The sequence below is a fragment of the Nelumbo nucifera genome, chromosome 6 (genome assembly GCF_055504915.1).
Source record: "Nelumbo nucifera cultivar China Antique chromosome 6, China Antique-T2T, whole genome shotgun sequence".
NCBI lineage: Eukaryota > Viridiplantae > Streptophyta > Magnoliopsida > Proteales > Nelumbonaceae > Nelumbo > Nelumbo nucifera.
The window spans coordinates 41470462-41493104 of NC_142654.1; the positions used below are offsets into that span (position 1 = coordinate 41470462).

General features: G+C 41.2%; 1 protein-coding gene across 1 annotated transcript; it reads right to left on the minus strand.

Annotated features, from left to right (window-relative positions):
- Positions 1-2475: 2475 nt before the first annotated feature.
- LOC104610655 (uncharacterized) lies at positions 2476-4351 on the minus strand. Its single transcript, XM_010277388.3, has 4 exons — positions 3612-4351; positions 3324-3500; positions 3064-3174; positions 2476-2888 (listed from the first exon to the last, which is right to left on the minus strand). Exons 1-4 carry the CDS (start codon positions 4212-4214, stop codon positions 2808-2810), a joined length of 972 nt encoding a protein of 323 aa, XP_010275690.1. The 5' UTR covers positions 4215-4351; the 3' UTR covers positions 2476-2807.
- Positions 4352-22643: the final 18292 nt, after the last annotated feature.

Genomic DNA, 22643 nt, shown 5'->3' on the forward strand with positions numbered 1-22643 from the left:
TTTTTGCATGTGTTTGATAACATTATATTTATGCATTGACAAATGATAGACCAATGCATATTTACATTGATAATAAGATATAAAAGTACATCAATAAAAAAGAAGTAAATTTGTATTCAAGTAGGCTTTTAATAAAAAAAACAGATGTTTTATTGGAATTCATGTTTGCATCCATTACAGTTAAAAGTATGTTTGGTAAGAAGGTAAATTTATCAGTGCAAAACTGACCCAATTTTACAATTTATATGAACTATTTTGTACTCTACATATTTGCATTCAAACTTATTTACACCATTTCCAAACACAGCCTAAAAAGAGCCCACCCAAAATTCATTATTTTATTTATCTGGTAGTAAGTAGCAAATTATTGACAAAACACAGACTAAAAGAGATGGGATGCTAAGACGGAGCATAATGCCCATTCTGTGGATATGAAGAAGAATTAAAACACCTATTTCATAACTGTGATGAGGTGAAACAAATTTGGGTAACATTCAGTGAGCCTATTCCCATGCCCACTTCAGAGGAAAGAGTGGAGGCTTGGTGGGACAGGATTATGGATTAGTCAGTCATGGCAAATACCAACCTAAACCCAAAAAAAAGCTTGTATTATCAGAGTTTACATCAGCGCCCCACAACGTCCCACAGTATATCTCCACATTTCTCAACGATAGTACCAGAATTAATAATGTGGGCCATCCAGAGATATTTCCAATACACGACAAAAATATGCTGTGGGGGCGTTGTGGGGCGCCGATCTGAACTGGTATTATCATGTGGAATATCTGGAAGAGAAAAAATAACAAAATTTTCATGAACAAGACATTTCCCATACTAAGAGACAGACCTTATGGGTCAGCTGTAAAGACATAGGCGTATATTCGACAAATGAGGCTGAGGCATTGGCTGCGTTGGAAGCCTATAACGTTGCAGCTTAATTCCCTAAGCATAAGTTTATCATTGAAGGAGATTCTGATATCATCATAGAGTGTCTTCGTAAGTGGATGGTGCCACCAATGACTGTTTTGGGCTCGTCATTTGTGCAAATTTCGCGACTGATTGACTAGCAAGCCTGGGTCATTCAATGACTGCATCTGGCCCGAGCCTTGATGACCAAGGACTTAACTACATTTGTTTCTTCGATGCTTGGGGCCATCTCACCAAGCGAAACGCGTCGTTTTAATTTCTCTTGGTGTATTTTTGTTTATTTCCTTTTGTTTTTCTCTTAATTTTTTTTTGGTTTTTGCTGTAATTTCTCTCAAATGTATAAAAAGAAAAAAAGAAGCCAAAGAAAAAGTTGAAAAGTCGGAACAACAGATTCAGCTTCTAAGCAGGTTTCCATCTTTTCAATACATCATATTAAATGGGAAGTTGGGAACCACATGATTCATCAGCATTGAACAATCTCCCAAACAATTGCACCCAATCACTAAATAAGCATATGAACCGACAAATAGTAGAGGAAAGAGGCAAAACGGCTGGTGCTGTGTTACACAGCACAAAACAGTCAGCAGGGTCTTTGGCCATAGCCCAAACTCAGTCTTTTGTAGAAAGAAAACAAAACCTGTTTTGCTAAATGTTGCATATGTAGCAAAGGCTGTAATAAACAATTTTACTTTGCATAAAAAATTACTGTTATTCTTTTTTAACTTTTTTACTAGGCAAATGAGTTAGGATTAATTCCTTCCTTGAACCCAAAATCTTGTGGTTAAGGTCTTTTGAATGGTTGTAGCCTGTAGGGGAGACTTGAAATCGAATCTACAAAAACAAACCCGCCTCAATCTGATGATGAAGGCAAGAATTAATCATAATCTATACCATAATTAGCATCTTCATAAATACTATTAATACATACATAAGAGTACTTGGCGGGTCGGCACGTTAATATTCATATATCAACAAGTTTTGAATAGAACTGTTTTGATCCATCAGATGGTTTTGGAGTCTAAAATCGGACTCAGAGTCATGACCGATTCAAAGCCATCCATATCACAGTCCCAATTGAAATGCCCAATAACACCCACCATCACAATATGATGATAAAAGGAAAATTGGGGTTTAGGTTGAGTTTGGTAAGAATGCAAAAGAAAAAAAAAAATTGAATATCATTACTATCATATGATGATACCATGAAAAATAATACATTATTTTGCAAGTTTGGTTGTGAGTTGTGACCCCATCATGCATCATTTGAGACTGATTACATTACATCACTTCAAAGTAGGGATGGCAATAGGGTGAGTTCAGGGAAGGTTTTATAAATTTGAGATCCTTTTCGCTTCCTTAAACCTCTCAAGATTATCTTCTCCAAATCCTGTAAGAGGTTGGATTTTCAAAATCCAAACCCTCTCCATTTTGAGGGTGGAGCAAATTGGGTTGATGGATCGGGTCCAAAACTTACATTTAAACTTTAGCCGGATTTGAGGGTTTTCAATTATTTGATTAAAACATATAGAACACATAAACTAACAATCATCCTATAATTCAAAATATTATTAAATTTAATGTATCATAAAACATTATTAAATTAAACACATAATACATAATATCCATTGTCCAAGTGAGGACGGGTTTGGCTTAATACCATGCCCTACCCGTATACATATGGATTATAAAATTCCAAAACATGTCCCTGCCCAAACACCAATTTTGCCGGCGGGGTAGGGTGAAAATTGTCATCCCAATAGACCCCCGGAGTCAAGACCTGAAGGCTGAACCATCGGCGCTGTATTTAGATAGCCCTTGCCACAAAAGAAGAATGCTTCAACCCCACCTACAGACCACGGCCATTATAATTCCGACTCCTACTACTGAGGCCGAGTGTTGCCCAAGCTTTTGGTGAACCCTGCTCTCATCGTCTCCTCTTCATCCTCGTGGAACCCGTCAATCTACGAAATACATTAAGATTCACCAACAGTAATTACATTCGTGTCTTAGCTTCTTTTTCTTTCCTCTCTGTTTTCTTCTTTTATACTGAATATACTGAATGTAATTCCGTGAAAGAGAAAGGAAGGAGAGTGGAACTGTGAAAAATAAAGAGAGATGGATGAAAGAGAAATTTACCCAATGCTTGTCTTCTTCATCTCGGTTGGGAATCTCTGCAGTTTCATCGCTACGGGCGAATCTTCCACGTACTCTAAGCCTACTGTCGGCTAGTGTCTTTCGACAGGCATACTGGTCAGAGAAGAGCAGAGTAAGGACAAGCCTTTATTCAGATTAATATCACGCTCACCATTTCGTTGTTGTTCAGGTTTTGATTACTCTATTGATTCTTGATTAAAGTAAGCGATGTTTTTCTCTTTTTCTTTTTCATTTTTTTATACCTTTATTATCTTGTTGAAATTTCGTTGGTTGCGCTTGCTTCTGTACCTGTCAATCCTCTGTTTCCTTTCCTCTGCACTGTAACGTCCGACTTTGAACCCAGCTTCTTCTGTAAACGAATTCTCGGTGCTTAAGGGGCTTGAGAAGAATTGATTGTTTGGCTGCGTTCCTTTGATTCTCTGAAGATTAAATAGAAAAAAAAAGGAGAGAGAAAAAAGAAAGAGATGATTTAGTTAGGTTTGACAGAAAGCTCATAACAAAATCAAAGCCAAGAAAAGGATAGTTCTAACTTGTAAATCTCCAGTACTGCAAACCCTTCTCATGGGTACCGATGTTTTACTTTTTTCATGCGAACTCACAGGCTGGAATTGGAAATTTGGGGTTTCCATGAGAGGATTGAAACAAGGTTGGAAGAAACTCGGTTTTCGGTCAAGAGATTGGCTACTGAAGCTCCTCTGCATCATCCCTGTTCCCTTCCCAGTACCATGACCGTTTGAAAAAGTAGAAGCTATACGAAAATTATTAAAATTCATGTAGTCCCCCTCCGCTTTCACTCCAAAGTCATCCAAAACAAATAAACATGGAGTATTACCAACAGCCGACTCGACAGCAGAGGGAACAGAGGTCGTGGGGCTCAGTGATAAATTGTCTAGCTGTTGGCTTGGGGGAGAACATGAGACGATATCATACGGGCTTTGGTGGGCGGGGGGTGATGGGTCGGCCAGAAATTGAAGGCCTGGGTCGTCGGAGAAGGCATTGAGGATATCAAAGGGTAGTTCAGCAAAAGGATGGAAAGGCTCCAACAAGAACTGCAAGTCCGCATCGGAGGAAACCATGTCGGAACTTGAACTTCGAAAGAAAGGGCCATCGAAGAGGAAAAGTTCAGAGGACATAGAGTAAAAGAATTGACCGTGTAAGCGAAGGAGAAGTCTGAATTCGTTTTCTCTTTGCTTCACTTCTCCGTGCCTATTCTTTGGGTTTGAAACAGAGGACAAGAACTAAAAGCGCTCGGTTGTGAGATTGGAAGGAAATGAGATTATAATAGGAAGACTGAGTCTCGATGTCCAATTTCTATGCAGTAGACAGAGACAGATAATAGACTAGTAGCCTTTTAGAGCGCATGTGCATTTGCATCATCTTTTTACAACATTAAATAAAAAATTAATATGATAGCGAACACCATGGCTGATGGTGCTGAAGATGCTCATCACGTTGTCATATGGGCTATTGGCCTATCAATCGTGATCATTGGATTGGTGGGCCATAGATGCCCCACAAACTGCTATTCCTACTTGTATGCACCACCAAAACAGAATGCCTTCCAAATTCCTTTCTGCGTGAAGTTTAAAATCTGAGCTCGGAATGCCAACGGGTCAGGTCCAGTTTCCGACCCGGCCCGATTAATTGAAGATGGATGCTGAACCTGACCTGGCCTGGTCCATCTCGTATATAATAAATACACTTTTATCCAACTAAAGCTGCAATGTTAATGGGTCAGGTTAATACAAATTTCCCTAAGGTCAACTCCAAAACAACCCCAAATTCAAACCCGATACGATCCTAACGTGGGTTTGTGATTCCATACACAATCAACTTGTTGATAAATTGTATGAAAAATAGATAATTAGTTCACACCATATTTTTTAATTTCATATATCTTATATATATTACACAATTGATTATAAATAAATGGTTATATTCAATAATCCAAATTAATCTGAAAATATCATCAATAAATTCATATTAACCAATAAAAAATATTTTAACAAAAAATAAATGAGAAAAATAATTAAACAATAACAAAGCTATTTTTATTAAAGATTTAAATAATTCAATAAACAATTATTGGATTATTTAAAACTTCAATAAAAGTAGTGGAACTTATGCTAAAAAATTAAAAGCTATATCATCAAAATTATAACTTCGAAGGTGTAATGGTAAGAAAACAACAAAATACTAAGGCATGTGATGTATAATATCACATACCCCTTTTTGTCTACTGGTGGTTGGGAACATTCATAAAAAATAAGCATGAACGAGAAATTGATATGGGACAGTCCCTGTCCACAAGTTATTGGGAACAGGGACCGTCCCCAATGAACTGAACACCAATTATTTTACCCCTTTTTGTCTACCGGTGGTTGGGGACCATCCATGAAAAATAAGCATGAACAATAAATTGATTTGGGATGGTCCCTATCCACGAGTTATTGGGGACAGGGACCGCCCCAAACAATTTGAACACCAATTATTATCGTTGGCGGGACCGTCCACAATATAAACATAGTATCAAACACTACCTTAAGATGTCTTTTCCTATAAAATCTCATCTCTAATTTATTTGTGCCTATTGTGTTTAATATACAGTATTTTAAATGTATATTGATGAAGATCAAAAGTCTCGGTAGGAGCTCAAAGGCAGCTTAGAGGTCGATTGGATACTTGCAAGAAGGATGAGGTCAGAGGGCCCGAGTGAAAATCACAAGCTAAGGACTCCAATGAGCAAGTTAATATCGGTTGAACTGTTTGAGGTACTAAACATAACAGTTAATGAGGCCAAAAGTCTATAATGAATGCTCAACTAACCTTTATATAGTCAACAATTAATGGCCGCTCGTGCCAAATGAAATGTGTTGGAGTGATGTAGGACACCTGGAGTTTCAGGAAGGACATGTACAACTCAAGGCAGAACACTTGGAGCTCGGGCAGGACACGTGCTTTCTCTGGTGCCACATTTTTCTCCCATGGAAGAGGCCTAGGGCCCACTGACTGATAGGATGGGCATGTGTGATGATGGTATTATCAGATGTGATAGACAATGATGATGGCCCTGCCAGGCGGGGCTGCTAGATGGCCTTTTGGTGTACATGTGGTGGAGCTCAGGTGTGCTTTTCCTAGTGCAATTTGTCCCGGTGGGGTGTTCTTTCTTATGCATGCAGCTTGGCTCGCTTGCTGAGCTGCCCTTTTATGCCTTTGCTGTGGCTTGTAGTGACTGGTCTATTCGAGGCGTGGGTGGGTCCCCAAGGTGAGCTCCCCTAAAACTGAGATTAGCCTAGGTATTCGAGGAGAATCTGCTGGTCCAAGGTGGCATGCTCATTCTAGGTGCAACTCATAGGTAGGGATGTGAATGTTCCTAAAGCTGCCACATGGCTTCTCCCAATTAGAGGTTACTTCTACCCCCACTTCCAAGGCCGAGGTGAACTAGCTCATGTGATGGAAGTACTTGAGAGGGATGGTTCTTGTCAGACACTCTGTCATGCCATTTTCCTCAAAACCCGTCGATCCATAAGGGATGTGTCGCTCCAACTTGTTTTGACATGTTGTGTTGGTTGCACACATGAACCTGAAGCCATTAATTAACTCAAAGTGGATTCCAAAAATGTGCTTAATCGGTTTCGGGCCTCAAGAAGCCCAGCCATTGCGAGTTTTGACCATCGGATTGGTTTGATTTTAGTCATTGGAGGTCCACCATCTTTGCCTGTAAACAAGGACCCCTTGAGGGGGTCCATTTTGTTCAACTATTCAAACTGGTCTTGCTCTTGAGACCAAGAGCACAGTTCTTAAGGCTTCCCAGTTCATAGTCGGTCCCCTTCTTGGTCCTTTTTCTTCTCATTCCGGGTGAGTCTTTCCCTCCCAAGTTCACTTTCTTTTTGCTTTGTTTAAATTCCATGTTGGGCTCTCTAGCAGAAGACTTTGGAGAGATGGATAGGGTGCTCTAAATGAAGCAAGAAGAGCTCCTTGATTCACCCCCTTTTGAGCATCAGGAGTTGGAGTGGCATGCCTCGATCTTAGAGAGGCTCTATAACTAGCTCATCATAGATCCCTCCAAGCGATTTACCCCTACCCGCACTACTTTAGTTGACTTAGAAAAGATTTGTCTTCTCTACAGAGCCCCAAAGGCCTTCCAATTCAAACATCCTACCCCCAACGAGGTCTCATGGCATCATAGCGAGAACATGGTCTATGTTTACGAATAGAACATCGAGGCTAGGTTGAGATTCCCTCTCATGTGCCTAATCACTGACATCTTGAAATGTCTTTTGATCACCTTGGGGCAGCTCTCCCCAAATGCCTTCATATTAGCAACGCAATCACCAGTCAGGGAGAAGTCAACTATCCACCCTGCCCGCCTCATAGTCCATTAGTGGGTCTCCCGAACGAGCTCCAAGGAGGGAGGAGAGAGGGAGGCCCAATTGGGCAGAGGAGCTGTGAAATCATTTGTCTTTCTTCCTTTTAGCTGTCTGCCTTAAGTTAAGAAACCTACCTATTTGGATTAGAAAACTTCTAATTTGATTAGGAGAAGTTGATCTTGATCTGCAGATAAGATAAGGGATAAGCCTTATCACTTAAAGAGATCAGATCCAAATAAAGATTTGGATCAAGAAACTCCTAATCAGATTAGGAGGTTGATTCTTTAAGGATTATATCTCAAGAGGAGGGCGAACTGGAAAAAGGTTACACAGTTCCACTGTTTTCTGCATTCAATTCTTTCTCCCTCTGCTCTTGTCGCCCTACCCTGTTCAATCTCCACCTCTTAGAGTAATCAACATTGGATCTTGATATTGTTTCTTCTCACAACACTGTTCGATTCTTGCTGAAAAACCCCTTGTTGATTCTTCCTCACCCTAAGCTGTGTCATCTTCAGTGGATGAAGGATTTGGTAACCTCTTTGGGCATGAACACCTACATTGAGAGGAGCTTTTTCATGGATTCCGTATCAGGTATACCTCTCCCTAATCTTGGTTCAGATTTGGTCTGGTTTGTTTCAAGAATGATCATTGAAAGTACAGTTTTCTAAAACTGGGAATATGATTCTTATAAGGGAGAAGGAAAATTTTTGAAATTTCACCTAGCCACCCTGCATTATTCAGCCATCCATATGATGGATCTCCCTTCCCTTCAGTGGTATCAGAGCCAGGTTCAAGTCTTGAACTAAATCTAGACCAGATCTGAACCTGCGCAAATGGGCATAAATCGTTCTACCCGATTTGCGCAAGTTTACTGTTTTTCTAAGAAATCGGTTCTCAGTAACGGGCGTGTAGATCTGAAATTAATTCTTTATTATTCTTTAATGATTATGGAATGGTTCTGTAATTGTTTCTTGGATTCTTGGGCTGTCGTGTGATGGAGATCGAATTCTTTAAAGGTGGCAAGATTTGAGAACCCTGCAAATTTTTATTCTATTCTTTTTGGTCTGTAGATAATTTTTTTTAGACAAAATGTATAGGATTTGATGTGATGTACTTAATAGAAAAATAGGTTTTTATATTTTTTTCACGTCTAAAGACTTGCTGGAGAGCATGGAGGAAGAGAAGACCTTTTGCAGTTTGAGAAACTGCAATTTGCGATTTACAAATAACGGTTTCACTATCTGCTATTAACCCTCTGTTTTGTAGGTGTGAAATCACACGTACAACCTTCTGATATGTATTCTTGCTGATTCTTGATTGTCTTTAATCGGTTGTAATTAATTTCATATCACAATCTTGAATTGTATCTTACAATAGACACCAAACCCTAGGCCGGTTTGACACAAGATTGGTCTAAACTGGTTGGACTGAACCTGTGGTACAATAAGGATTTGTTCTCAACCCCAAATTCTGATTTGGGCTAAGGGTTTGATGGCCTATTATAAAATACAATTTGGCCCACCCTGTGAAACCCAATTTTATTAAGTTAAAACTGCATTAGCCCTAATTCAGCATAAATGCTATATGGGCTGAACTGCCTTTAATGGGTTGATAATGTTATGGGCTTTAATGGGTTGATATTGATTTAACTTAATTAATTTAGGGTTTTACAGTTGATTTAATTGATTGGATCAATTATGTGATGCATGTGATATATGTATGTGTGATGTGCTATGCACATGGGCCATAAGCACTTAGCCCATGTTCATTCGATTAGTGGCTCTCTTCGCACACCATGGCTGAATGCACATCATTGTCATGGTGTCCATAAGATCATTGGATGATCTCCTTTCTTGATGGGCCCCACATCAACTTCCTCCCCAAGAGGAACCGTGCATAACCCTAGCCCGTTTAGGGCCCATCTAAATCTGACTTTGAGAAAGTCAGTGGCAGCCACTTTGGTTTGACCTAAATCAGAACTAGGGCATAATTTATTGTTCCCTCCAGTTATATATAAGTGCATGTGATAGGGAGATTCATATGATAAACATTCTAAAGACCTTCCATCATTAGCATGAATATGGACTTTTCAGTAATGAGGAGATGCACCATAAAATTGGGTTATCCATTTGTTGGTGAGTCTGTTTGATTGTTTCATAAGATGATAGGGGTGTCATAGACTGATGTGGGAGGGGCCTATCCTAAATTGGAAGACTCTTTCACGATACCTTGGTATTCACGAATATGATGGATTTGCACTTACTTGATAGAAAGGTTTAACCTAAAATGGCAATGAACCTTGACTGACTGGGGCCAAAGGGAAAGCTCATAAGATGAGTGAATATAATCCTTCACAAAAGGTGGTGGGGTTATGCAACTGAAACAGTTGGCTCCATGCACTGTATGCGATTTCCCACATTTCCAGAGATATACATTACAGTCTCTGTCACTGAGATAAGAGGGAAATCTCAGAGATGAATAAATGGAAATGGAACATAGATTAAAAGCCACTTCTATGTGGATAATATGAATCAATTGAAGTTGTGGACTAATATTTGCTTTGCCTTTTATCAGAAATGGAAAACATACAATTCGCCAAATTGTTGGACGACAATAAGCTTAAGGGCCCAAACTATGATGACTGGTTTCGTAACCTTATGCTTGTATTAACATCCGAAAAATTGGACAAGGTTGCTAAAAATCCTGCTCCAGATCGTCCGGGTGATAGGGCTTCTGAGGCCCACAAGAAAGAATATCAAGAATGGGAAGAGAAGAATTCTCTTGCCAGGTGCTTTATCATATCCTCCTTGGACAATCTAATACAGAGACAATTCGATCAGATCGAAGTGTCCAAGGATATCTTGGATAGTCTGAGGACCATGTACGAAAAGAATAATCGTTCTACTCGAGAAAAGGTCTTAAAGCAGTTTATGACCACTCAAATGTCCAACAACCAGCTGGTATATGACCATTGTCTAAAGATGATGGGTTACATTAATGAACTAGAGGCTCTTGGATCTGGGCTAGATCATGTCACCAAAGTTGATTCCATCTTGAATTCTTTGCCTCATTCCTTTAATCAGTTTATCATGAACTACAACATGAATAAGCTAAATGTTAGCTTTCAGGAACTCAACAATATATTGCAGAGGGCCGAAGAACTGATAAAGAAGGATGAGCCCATAGCCATGCTTGTTGAAGGTGGAAAGTCGGGCAAGAAGAATAGGAAGGCAAAGAAGAAGCCTCAGAAAAAGGTTAGCAAATCTAAAAAGCAGAAAAAGGACAAGACATCAGATGCTTGCCACTTCTGCAAATAGACCGACCACTAGAAGAGGAATTGTCGTTAGTACCTGGAGACCAAGAAACAAGGTAATCTCGAATCTTTTGTCATAGAGACCAATATGATGATCACTTTTACATCATGGTGTATTGACTTTGGGGCTTCTACTCATGCATGTAATGCATTGCAAGGGTTCAGGACAAGCAAAAGTTTGACTGACGGAGAAGTAACTCTTTACTTGGGGACTTCTACAATAGTTAGAGTTACAGCTATAGGAACTGTAGATTTACATTTCAGAGAAGGAATTGTAACTCTTAAAGATTGCATTTATGTATCGAACTTGAGAAGAAATTTGATTTCTATTTCAAAATTGTGCATGGATGGTTATTCTATTTTATTCAGTAATGTGATTACTATTAAACATAATAACAAATTCCTCACTTACAGAGAACTTGAGAATGGTCTTTATGTTCTCCATCCTTCTCTACAAACAAACTTAACTGAAACTACGTCGAAGGTGATCCCCAAGAAAATAACTCATGATATAGTTAATCCCACGTGCCTGTGGAATTACCGACTTGGCCACATTAATGTAGATCGTATTACAAGGTTGGTAAAGGATGGTCCTTTGGATTTTCTAACTGTAGAAGATCTTCCAACCTGTGAACATTGCCTTTAGGGTAAGATGACAAAACGGCCATTTACAGGTAAGCCTGAAAGATCTGCAGGCATGCTTGACCTAATACATACTAATGTATGCGGTCCCATGAATGTTAGGATACGTAACTAACACGTTTACTTTATAACATTTATCAATCATCATTCACAGTATGGTTACATGTACCTAATGAGACATAAGTCTGAATCCTTTAAAAAGTTCAAAGAGTTTAGGCAAGAGGTCGAGAAATAGTTGGGGAGACACGTTAAGACCCTTCGATCAGATCGAGGAGGCGAACATTTCTACATTTCTACCCTTCGATCACAACTAGCTCCTCCTACTACACCACAATTAAACAGTGTGTCAGAGAGGAGGAATCAAACTTTATTGGATATGGTCCGATCACTTCTCGTCCACTCGAAACTACCCACATCCTTTTGGCGGTATGCATTAGAGACTATGATATACGTGCTGAACCGGGTTTCAACCAAATCCGTTCCTAAGACTCTTTATGAGCTATGGACTAGTAAGAAACCAAGTGTGAAACACTTGAAGATTTGGGGTTGTCCAGAACGTGTTAAAAAGACTAGTGCAGATAAATTGGAATCCAAGATCAGCCATTGCCTATTTGTAGCTACCCCAAAAGCTCTATAGGATATTTATTCTACGACCCAACAAAGCAGAAAGTGTTATGTAGTCGAAATGCCCATTTCTTGGAAGAAGATTACATCCTGAACAATCATCATCAGGAAGTCCTAATGAGGAGAGCTCAGGGGTAGTGGGAGATGTCCCACAAGCTCTAGATAATAACCAACCTAGGAGATCTACCCGAGTATCTAGGCCTCCAGTTCGTTATGGCTATGATCAAGAAAGTTACTTGATGGAAGTCATGTCCAATCTATGTTGGACATAGATTCCAAAGCTGAGATGAACTCAATGAAGACCAATGGGGTCTGGACTCTTGTAGATCCGCCCCCTAGGGTAAAAGCAATTGATTGCAAATGGATCAATAAGAGGAAGAAGGGCCTCGATGGTAAGGTTGAGACCAACAAGGCTCGTCTTATGGTAAAAGGGTACACTCAGAAAGAGGGAATCGACTATGAGGAAACCTTTTCGCCCATGGCCATGCTTAAATCCATTAGGATTCTGCTACCTGTAGCAGCACACCATGACTACGAGATTTGGCGAATGGATGTCAAAACCGCGTTCTTGAACGAAGATCTTATTGAAGATATCTAGATGAAGCAACCACAAGGATTCATTGTTGCAGGTCAGGAACACAAGGTGTCTAAACTTAATCGATCTATATATGGACTTAAGCAATCTTCTAGGAGTTGGAACATCCGATTTGACTCTACCATCAAACAGTTTGACTTTGAGTAGAATCCGATTTGACTCTACTCTAGTTTCTTTAGTACTTTGATAGAGGAGATGACAGTAACCAACTATCAATGGCATTCCGAAAGAGCACAAGTTAGAAGGTAGCAAGGTCTTCACAATGTGGGCACATATACAACTTTATCTGCGCAAATAGGTGCAATCAGTAAGAAAATAGATGAGATGCAGATGGCAGCCATGCATGTGCAATCCATGACTTGTGATTGGTGTGGGGGAGGCCCTATCAGTACTGAATGCCAAGTTGGAAATCAGTTTATGCAGCATCCAGAACAGGTAAACTTTGTTGGCCACTTTCCAAGGCAGCAATACAGTTAGTACCCTTATGCCTTTAACCCCGGATGGAGGGGCTACCCGAATCAGTCATGGCCAAATCAGCATGGGCCGAAGCCCTTTCCCCAAAATTTCCATCAGCCGGAAAAAAAATCTAACCTAGAGGAGCTGATGACCAAGTTCATAGCTAGTGCTGAAACAAGATTTCAGATCCAAGAGGCTTCAATAAAGAACTTGGAGAAGCAAGTCGAGCAGTTGGCACAAATGATTTCAGCAAGAATATCGGGCACTTTACCAGATAATATTGAATTGAATCCAAGAGATGGTGAGGAACTGCCAGAGGTGGAGAAGAAGGCAAGGGCTGAGAACAAGGTTAGCATGTTGGCCGACACCCTTGAGCTTGGCATACAAGAGGGAGGAGCTGCAAGGGAGGAGAATGAAGAGATGTAAGGCATGGCAGCATACCTGAATGCCAATCCACATTTTCAAGGGAAAGAGTGTCTCAAGTTGGATGGCTTGGATACCCTGCCAATACCAATAAGCAAGCCTTTAACCCAAGATCCTCCCTCCCTTGAGCTGAAGCAACTCCCTCCACATCTAGAGTATGCTTTCTTAGATGCTCCATCAGCACTACCAGTAATCATATCAGCAGATTTGAGCCCTTTGCAAAGAGAAAAACTGTTGAGGGTGTCTCAGGAACACATGATAGCTTTAGCTCGGAAGGTGTCATTGATGATGAGGTTGGTGGATGTTTTTAGGCCAGCGGTCAGTACTTCACTAGAAGGTCGAGCTTCAGACAAAAAACAAGCGCTTGTTGGGAGGCAACCCAATTCAGATTTTTAGTCATAAACTCTCTTGTTTTTGTTTTCTGCTTTTCTTATTCATATCAGTTGAGTTTAGTTACTATTTATGTAGGATGTTAATTAAATAAGTTGCTGATCTCTCTCTCTAGTCTTATGTGATTCTTAGCAACTAGAGGATTCCCATCACAAGAGCTATTGCAGGATTCATAAGGAACATCACGGGAAGTCCTCTAACCCCTCTCATTGATTGATAATGCTCCTCATGCAATTACCTTCATTGCTGGATTTATTGTTGCTCCCTACCACTAGGAACATTGAGGACAATGTTCATCTTAAGTGTGGGGGAGTGAGGCTGTAGCCATGCACCTCAATCATCCCAACACACACATGCTTGCAATGAAATAACCAAATAAACTAAAAATTCCCTCAAGATCATTGCTATTTATTAGGTGAATTCAAAGAGGGAATACAATGAGTTGAGGGAGATCACTGTATGTGTTTGCATTTATTCTTGTAAATGATCCAACTTAGCACAATGCATGAAGTTAAGGGAGCTGAATATGACGTTCGTCATGACCATCCCTAACTACCTTCATGTGTATGAGGCACTTGATTGAACTATTAATGGTCATTCGAGCTAGTTCACATCTGAACTGTCAATGCATGAGGTTCAACAACTTCAAAAGAAAAAGTCCAATTGACTCTGCTATTCCGAGTTGAATAGTAAAACTAGCAACTTGAAATATGAGTATTGTTATCTACCTCAAGCTTGTGACTAGTGTGAGATGGAACATAAAATGCACTTACACCAAAAAAAAAAGTGTGAGATGGAGCATAAAATGGACTAACACCAAAAGAAAAAAAGAAAAAGAAAAAGAAGAAAGAAGAAAATACCCCGTGTGAGATGGAGCATAAAATGCACACACTAAAAAATTAGGGGAAAGAAAAGAAAAGAATTCAGTGACGGCTGAGGTTCAAAGGGACAAAATGCGGTTGAACACCCAATGAGGTGCAGTGACAGATTTGAGACCAAGCTTAAAGTGATGGTTAATTTTGGCGGTCAAGGAGATGATCTACATATTGAATGGGAGTGAAAGTTAGAACTTGAAGAATTTCATTTTCTCCCCTTCCTTATCTCTTATGTATGTGATAAGAATGGTAGTTCATAGTAATGGAGTAGAATATTTACACAAGTTTTCCGACCACTCAATCCATCATCCTCCTAAAAATTCATCCGGTAAATGGTGAGAATAAGGGGGGATGATCAGTTTATGGCTGATGTCTTTGCTTGAGGACAAGCAAAAGCTTAAGTGTGGGGGTATTTGATGAGTGCACAAATTACACATATTTTATGAGGCTTTATGCATGGTTTTGATGCTAATTTGTGTGAATTCTTACCTTAATTGAGCTTGATTTCAGGAAAGTGTCAAAGGGGACAAATCTAGGGAAAAAGATCATAAAACCATGCTAAAGGAGGCCAAATTGAAGGTGATACAGCCCAACTGGGAGCAAGGCCCAGCCGAAAGGTCAAAGGAGGGCTATTCGGCCCTTAAAGCCCATGCAACACTCTTTGGGAGAGCCCAAAGAGAGAGCCTAGCCGCAACCTTCCAAGGGAGCCTATTCGGCCCAGCAAGGAGGAGGCCCATTTGCAGCTTAAGAGTAGCCTAAATTGTAGCCTAAGAAGAAGCTAGGGGCGACAACTTCTAGAAAGTTCAAGAGAAGCTAGGGGAGAAAATTCTAGAAGGTTCAAGAGAGGCTAGGGGCAGCAAATTCTAGAAGGTTCAAGAAAGGTTAGGGGCAGCAGCTTCTAGAATTCTTGGAGAGCTATTTAAGGAGGTCTATTGGAGGAAAAAAATGTTCAGCACCTTGTGGTTCAAGCACCTTTTGGGAGAAAACTCTTTGAGTCGAATTCTTGAAGGGAGAAGAGAAAGATAGGCTTAAGAGAGGAGAAGAAAGGAGATTCAAGAATATTCAAGAGAAGAAGAAGCTAATTTCGAATTTGGAGAAGAAGCCATTGGAAGATATCAATCTAGGTTGTCTTCTTCCTTGATTTCTGCACAAGTGGTAATCGAATTCAGCTAGGGCTTTCATGTTAATTTTCTCCATTAATTCAATATTTCTTGCTGTAATTGAATGATGTTTCATTTAATTTCAGATATGTAATTAGTTCTCTAGGGTTATTCGAATGGATTAGATTCAATTTTGATGTTTCTTGATTAGAAATTTAATTGTTAGAACTGCTAACCGAATTGATTTTAATCTTTGTAATGTTTGAATTGCTTGAGAAAGAATTTAGGCAATCTCAATTCTATTTGACCAAACTGTTCTTCTTTCTTGGAGTTTTTAGATTGCTTGAGAAAGAGTCTAGAAATTCGGATCTGCTAATCAAGAACCGAATTGAGTGCAAGGTTAGAGATAACTTGTACAATTCAGTTGGTGATCATTCAATCTGAAATGATGCCCTAGAATTTCTAGATCTTAATGCATACATGGGGATTAGATTCTTGCTAGAGATAGAAGAATCATCACTCATGCATAGAATGAACACGTGCTTGAGAGAGGTTGTTCATTGCCTTGGGGTTTCACCAAACCAAGGCTGAATCCTAATCTAATCGAATGACCTAGAGATCTAATTGCTGAATCAATTCTATGCATAGTTAGCTTGTCTTCTCTATTTGCTTACAAGGTATTTGATCAAATTTCTTAGAGATAGTTTTGTAATTAGGATTTCATATTTGAATTAGATTTAAATTTTGGCTAATCAGATAAGAGTTGGCTAATGTACTACTAGTAGTTGCTACATAAGTCATCGTGGGAACGATACTCTATTCATCAGTCTATTACTTGTGCAGCTAGTGCACTTGCTAGTGTAAGAAAATGCGCATCAGTTGGTGTGGCTCACTTCTTAAGGAATGTACGTGTTCCCTTCAAATGTGATGGGTTGCTAGTGTGACCTCTCTTTGTGTTGACTCCTTCTTTCTCTCGACTACTATGCTTATTGCTCGGTATGTTTCCTGATGGGCTGTGAGGGCACTCAGTCAATAGGGAGAACATGTTGGTTTTGTTGTACCATCTGCTGAATGGACTGCTGATGTTGTTGCTGGTCTTATAGCTGATTTTGTGGGATAAGGTATTGGATTGAGATCTCTCGTGCAGCTTCTAAGGTGGCCTCCCTTACCACGTGCACCAGTTCATCGTGCACAAAAACTCTCATGTTCATATCGCACACTAGCTGCACCAAGTTGTTGAAGTCTTCTCATAACACCCCTCGCAACCGATCGGGAGACAACAGAGAATGCTGGGAACGTCTACGTGAGGTCTCCTAGTGAGAATGGTGGGAGGCATGCTGAGAGTGCTAAGAATGGCTTTGATGAGACATGCTAGTAGACTAAAGATGAGGAATGACCTTTTGTCCTATTCCCATAGACAGTGCCAGTTTGATAAAGATCAAAAGTGTTTGCTAGAGCTTGGGGGCAGCTTAGAGGTCAGCTAGGTACTTGCAAGAAGGACGAGGTCAGAGGGGCCAGGTTGAAATCTTGGGCTAAGGACTTCGACAAGAAAGTTAATATAGTCCGAGCTGTCTGAGGTGCTAGAGTCAATAATTAATGAGGCCAAAAGTATATAATGAATGCTCAACTAACCTTTATATAGGCAATGACCACTCGTACCAAACGAAACGTGTTGGAGTGATGTGGGACACCTGGAGCTTTGGATAGGACACGTGCAACTCATGGCAAAACACTTGGAGCTCAAGCAACAAACGTGTAGTCTCTTTGGTGCCACGTTGCTCTCGCATAGAGGATGACTGGGGCCCACTAATTGATAGGATGGGCATGCGTGATGATGGCGCTGCCAAATGTGACAGACAGTGATGATGGCCCTACGAGTCAGGGCTGCTAGATAGCTTTCTAATGTACACATGGTGGAGCTTGGGTGTGTTTTTCCTAGTACAATTCATCCCGGTCAAGTGTGCTTTTTCATGCATGCAGCTCAGCATACGAGCTGAGTTGCTCCTTATGCCTTTGTGGTGGCTCGTAGCGGCTTGTCCGCCCAAGATGTGCATAGGTCGCCCGAGGTGAGCTCCCCCAAAGCCGAGATTGGCCTGGGTATCTTGCCTGAGGTGAGCTCTCCCAAAGCTAGACCTGTTCATGGGTCGGGTAGCCCAACGGGCTGGCCCGACCCGACCCGTTATTAAGTCAAGCTTGGTCATAATTTTAGGCCCGCGGGCTCGGGCTCAGACTCGAACCTAAAGCATCGGGCCCAACTTCTTTCGAGTCAGGATCGGGCTTTCTCAAAAGAGCCCAGCCTGAGCTCGAGCCCAACTTGATACTATATATTAAATAATAAAAAATATTTTATTTAATAAAAAATATATATACAACATTTTTTTCTTTGTTTTTCTTCTCTTTTTTTCCAAGTAATAGTGAAATGTTTATTATTTTTGAGTTTTGAGGGTTTTTAATATAAGTAAAATTCTATTTTATTGAATAAAAAAAGAAAAAAAATTGTTTTCAAAATTTTGGCCAGGCTCAGACTCGGGCTTCAGGCTTTATATGGGGCCGGGCTCAGGCTCAAGACTTAGGCCCGATGGTCGGGCCAGGCTCGGGCTCGGGCCTGAATGTAATGTATTGACACATATACAAAGCCTGGCCCGAATCCAGCCCAACCCGGCCCATGAACAGGTATACCCAAAGCCGAGATTGGCGTGGGTATCCGAAGAGGATCCGCTGGTCCGATGTAACATGCTCATCCGAAGGCTCGTAGGTAGGGCCGCGGACGTACCTTCATTTATAATGTTTTATATTTTAAGTCATTTAATATTTGCATAAAATGAATATTATAACTTATATAATATAAAAAATTATATTTAATATTTATTATATGTTATATTATTGACATAGGCTGGACCTACGCGAGGTAGGGCTGGGCTCGCCTCGAGATGATCACCCCTAATTTGTACTTCACTGAACTTGATTTATATATCCGACTAAAGTTTTGCTAAATAAAGGTAATCCAGTTGGTAATTTTAAGTAAAATTGAGAAAGTGCGATTTAGACACTATGATAAGGTTAGAGACATGCCTGGGTTGTTTTTGGTTATAGGGTCAGGTTGGAGTCAACCCTAACCCAATTTAAGTTATGAAACCCTCAATTCTAACCCTAACCCAATCTGAAGTTGTCGGGTTAGGCTTGAATTAATCCAACTTTTCTACTTTCTTAAATTCAAGGTTGAGGTCAAACCAATTTATGATGCATGTTGTACATATGCATACATGTCACATCCACATAAATATATATATATATATATATATTTATTTATTTATATGAAGTTAAATCGGATTGTCTTGGCCAAGACCTCAATCCAACCCAAGTTGCAGCCGTTCTCGACTCTTGAATTGAGAGATTTCCACTTAGAGTACTTTTATATACAAATCTTCATAGTCATACTGACTAGTGAGAAGTAGCAGATCAGTGGGGGCGGCCGGGCAGGCATTATCATAATATCAATTTAATCATAGCATTTGATATTTTCTAAAATAGGAAAAAACTCCTAACAGGATTCAAACTTCTTAAAACAACATATTTTTATGAAAGAAGATTATAACCACACTGGGACTCAAATAGCCTTAAATGACTAGAGGCATGTTTGGTTCATGGAAATCAGAATGGGTCATTTCGATTCCAAATGTTTGGTTGGGTAGAATCAGAACTCCATTCCCGTTCCTGCTCCTCTTTTGAGAATGAAATCTCATTCCAGCTTATACCAATTTCATTTCTAATTCATGTCTGAATCATACAGATTATGGGAATAGACCATTCAGTTTCTGATTTCAAGGGGTTTTGATACTGATTCTAATTTCAATTATAAACCAAACAGACCCTAAGATACATGACTTACTATAACAGGAAAGCTTTTACAAAAATTCTCGTTCAAATACCAAAATGATGTAATGCTTGTTGAGATAATCCTTTTAACATATTATATGTCAAAAACGGACACCCGGACTAAAAGGTGTTTGAAGCCTCACCATTTGTTTTGACCCATTTTCTTCTTCTTTTTCTTTTCCATTTATGGGCTTCTAGGAACTATTCAGCAACTTTTCTACATAACAAAGGATGAAGAAGAAGAAGAAGAAGAAGAAGAAGAAGAAGAAGAAGAAAGGGAACTACCTAACTTGTTGTTCTTCTCTCGTCATGTTTGTTCCTACTTTCTTTGGCAAACCAACATCAGCAAACTCAAGAAATCTTAAGGTCTAAAGAACTTTAAACTCTCAAACTCAGGCACAAGTTTGATGAAACCAACTGTCGCTACCTTGGATGGGCCGAGGGAAACAAAATAAATTCACTTCCGAGCCGAGGGCTGATTGATGAGTCCGAGGTCCCTATAGCCAAGGGCCTGTAGGTCAGTCTGATGAAGAGAGAGAAGACGTCAAAGGCCTCGGGTGCTAACCCGAGGCGAGGACTCCAACAGTCAAGTTAGTGAGGGTGCGAGGAGAGGTGGATGAGGCCTAAGGTTGGGATGCTCAAACGAAGCCACAAGGGAGGCAACAAAGTTCTCAGTAGTTAATAGTCTAGATGCTCACCTTGGAGGGGTCACCCTCTATTTATACTTGAGACCGCCTGGAGGTAGGTGCACGCGAACGGCCAGAATGTAGTCCGGACTAGTTGCACGACCATCCAAGACCACTACATGTGGCCGAGCCATTGGTCCCATGCCGTTTTCCGACCTCTGCTCTGTGTGGTGCTCCCGTTGGGCCCGCTCTGTGCGCCGCCTTTTGCCACGCACAGGCATGCTATTAGCTCTGACTATAAGAGCCTACATCATTTGCCCCCCACTCTCGAGGCCATGGTGGAGACCTTAGTTGGGGGCCTCAGCTTCGACCGAAGAGAGTGTGCTATCCTCATTGCGAAGCGTTGAGTGTCCCCTCTTTGACGAGGACCTCAGCTTCAGCTTCAGCTTGTTGAGGAGGCACTTTGCTTTTGATGTTGGTGGCATCGACTTAGGCTTTAATTCCACCTTTAAGGGGCATTGCAAAGGTTCTGCCACGTGGAGGCCTCATCCTCGGCTTCTGCAAGTCTGGGCCCGTGCTGGATACGAGTACGAGTTGTACTTGCCCCCAGGTCCTGTACTTTGCCGATATCATGGCGAATCCATGCGAGGCATCGACCTTGTGGAGGCCTCAACTTCGGCTGGTGGTTGTCATGGGTAACACTTGGTGGCAGGTGGTCGTGCATCGACCATATGCAGGATGGGTCTCACTACTATCAAGCGGTGGGCCGTACAGGGGGTGGATTTTGGTAACGAGTGTAGACTGTATGCGCTATGGGTCTCCATGTTAACGGGTCTGGACTATGCCCGAGAGGGGCTATGGTCGCAGCCGTATGCGGGACAGATTGCCGCGCTTTGTCCATACGCGAGATGAGCACCAGATTGGCCGGGTCATGCCACTTCCGATTCAGGATCGTTGGGCAAACCAGCTGACTTAGCAAGCAGACTGGTCGACTTGCTTGGCGTCGTTTTGTCTTTCCAAGATGAGTGACGCGTGTCGATCGCTGGATTAGGCTGTAGAGGCGGTTGCTCCATGGCCATTGGATTGGAGGCGATATGGTCCGTCCATTTTTCTTTAAATAGGGGTCTTGGTCGAGTTCGCCTTCGCCATTTGCTTCCAAGTGCTTTAGATCTCAAGGACCTTAGCATTCCTTTTTGATTTCCTTAGAGTTTTTCCAGACCTCATCTTCCTAGGTAAAGAACTTCTTCTGCAACAATGTCTTATTCAGACTCCGACCCTGAGTGCTATGAACTCCCAGACCCCTTGGAAGCAAGCTCCTTCCGTACCCCGATGCCTTCTACCAGTAGCGGAGGCTACTTGGGTGAACCTAAGGTCCTTGCTCCGATGCCTGAGGTTGAGGTGCTAAGGGAGAGGACTGCCTCTGTAGGCACCAAGTGCAGCTGAAGGGGTGATGATTCTCTCCATGAAAGCATTGGATCTATGACGTCGAGATAAGCCAAGAGATCCTTGGGGTCCCCCGAGGTGGTTGAGGGCAAGGAAGTTCTCGAGCCCAGTTCAAGGATGATGGCTGAGTATGTGGCCCGAGGGGTGATGATGGGGTGTCTTCCCTGCTTTGAGTTGGACAGTATTCTCAGCCTTGAGCAAGTGAAGGCCCTTGCCATGAAATACTATATTCCTTGGACCTATAGGCTTAGGGTTCCAAACACCGGTGATCGGCCGTGGACATAAGAGGAGGGTGAAATCTGTGTCTACCAACACTACCTAGAGTTTGGCCTTAGGTTTCCCCTCTATCCCCTTATCCCTGAGCTGCTGAGGTGGTACGACATCTTGAGCCATCTCGATCCTCAGGACCATTATAGCAGTGTTGGTGATGGCTCGACTTCAAGATGTGGAGGTGACCTAGAAAATCTTCTGAGCCATGTTCATTCCGAGGCCACACCCTTACAAGGTGGGCATATATTATTTCTAGGCTCGTCGTGGCCAAGCTGTCAACTACCCTACATCCGTACACAATTGGAAAAAAAAAAACTCTTCATTGTCTCTTTCCCTGAGAGTTGGTCATTCAAGCTATCGACTATCCTATCCTACATCTAAGTGTCGGGGAGGATCTAGGCCAAGCCCCTAGTCAAGGAAGAGTTACCATTGGTGTTGGCTGGTCTCAACTCTGCCTACCTTGGTGGGAGAACTTCTATTGTCGGCTTTTGACATGTCGGCCTTGCTTTTCTTTCTTGGAAGTACTTATGTTTGCTTTGTTTCTTTGTAGAGATGTCGA

What these genes read in the sequence shown, in the direction of transcription:
- LOC104610655 (XM_010277388.3), bottom strand. Translation starts at nt 4,214, where the DNA reads ATGTCCTCTGAACTTTTCCTCTTCGATGGCCCTTTCTTTCGAAGTTCA. An exon ending in GCAGTACTGGAGATTTACAA is followed by an intron (nt 3,501 to 3,611) that starts GTTAGAACTATC and finishes TTTAATCTTCAG; the next exon opens with AGAATCAAAGGAACGCAGCC. An exon ending in ATTTCAACAAGATAATAAAG is followed by an intron (nt 3,175 to 3,323) that starts GTATAAAAAAAT and finishes TTCTCTGACCAG; the next exon opens with TATGCCTGTCGAAAGACACT.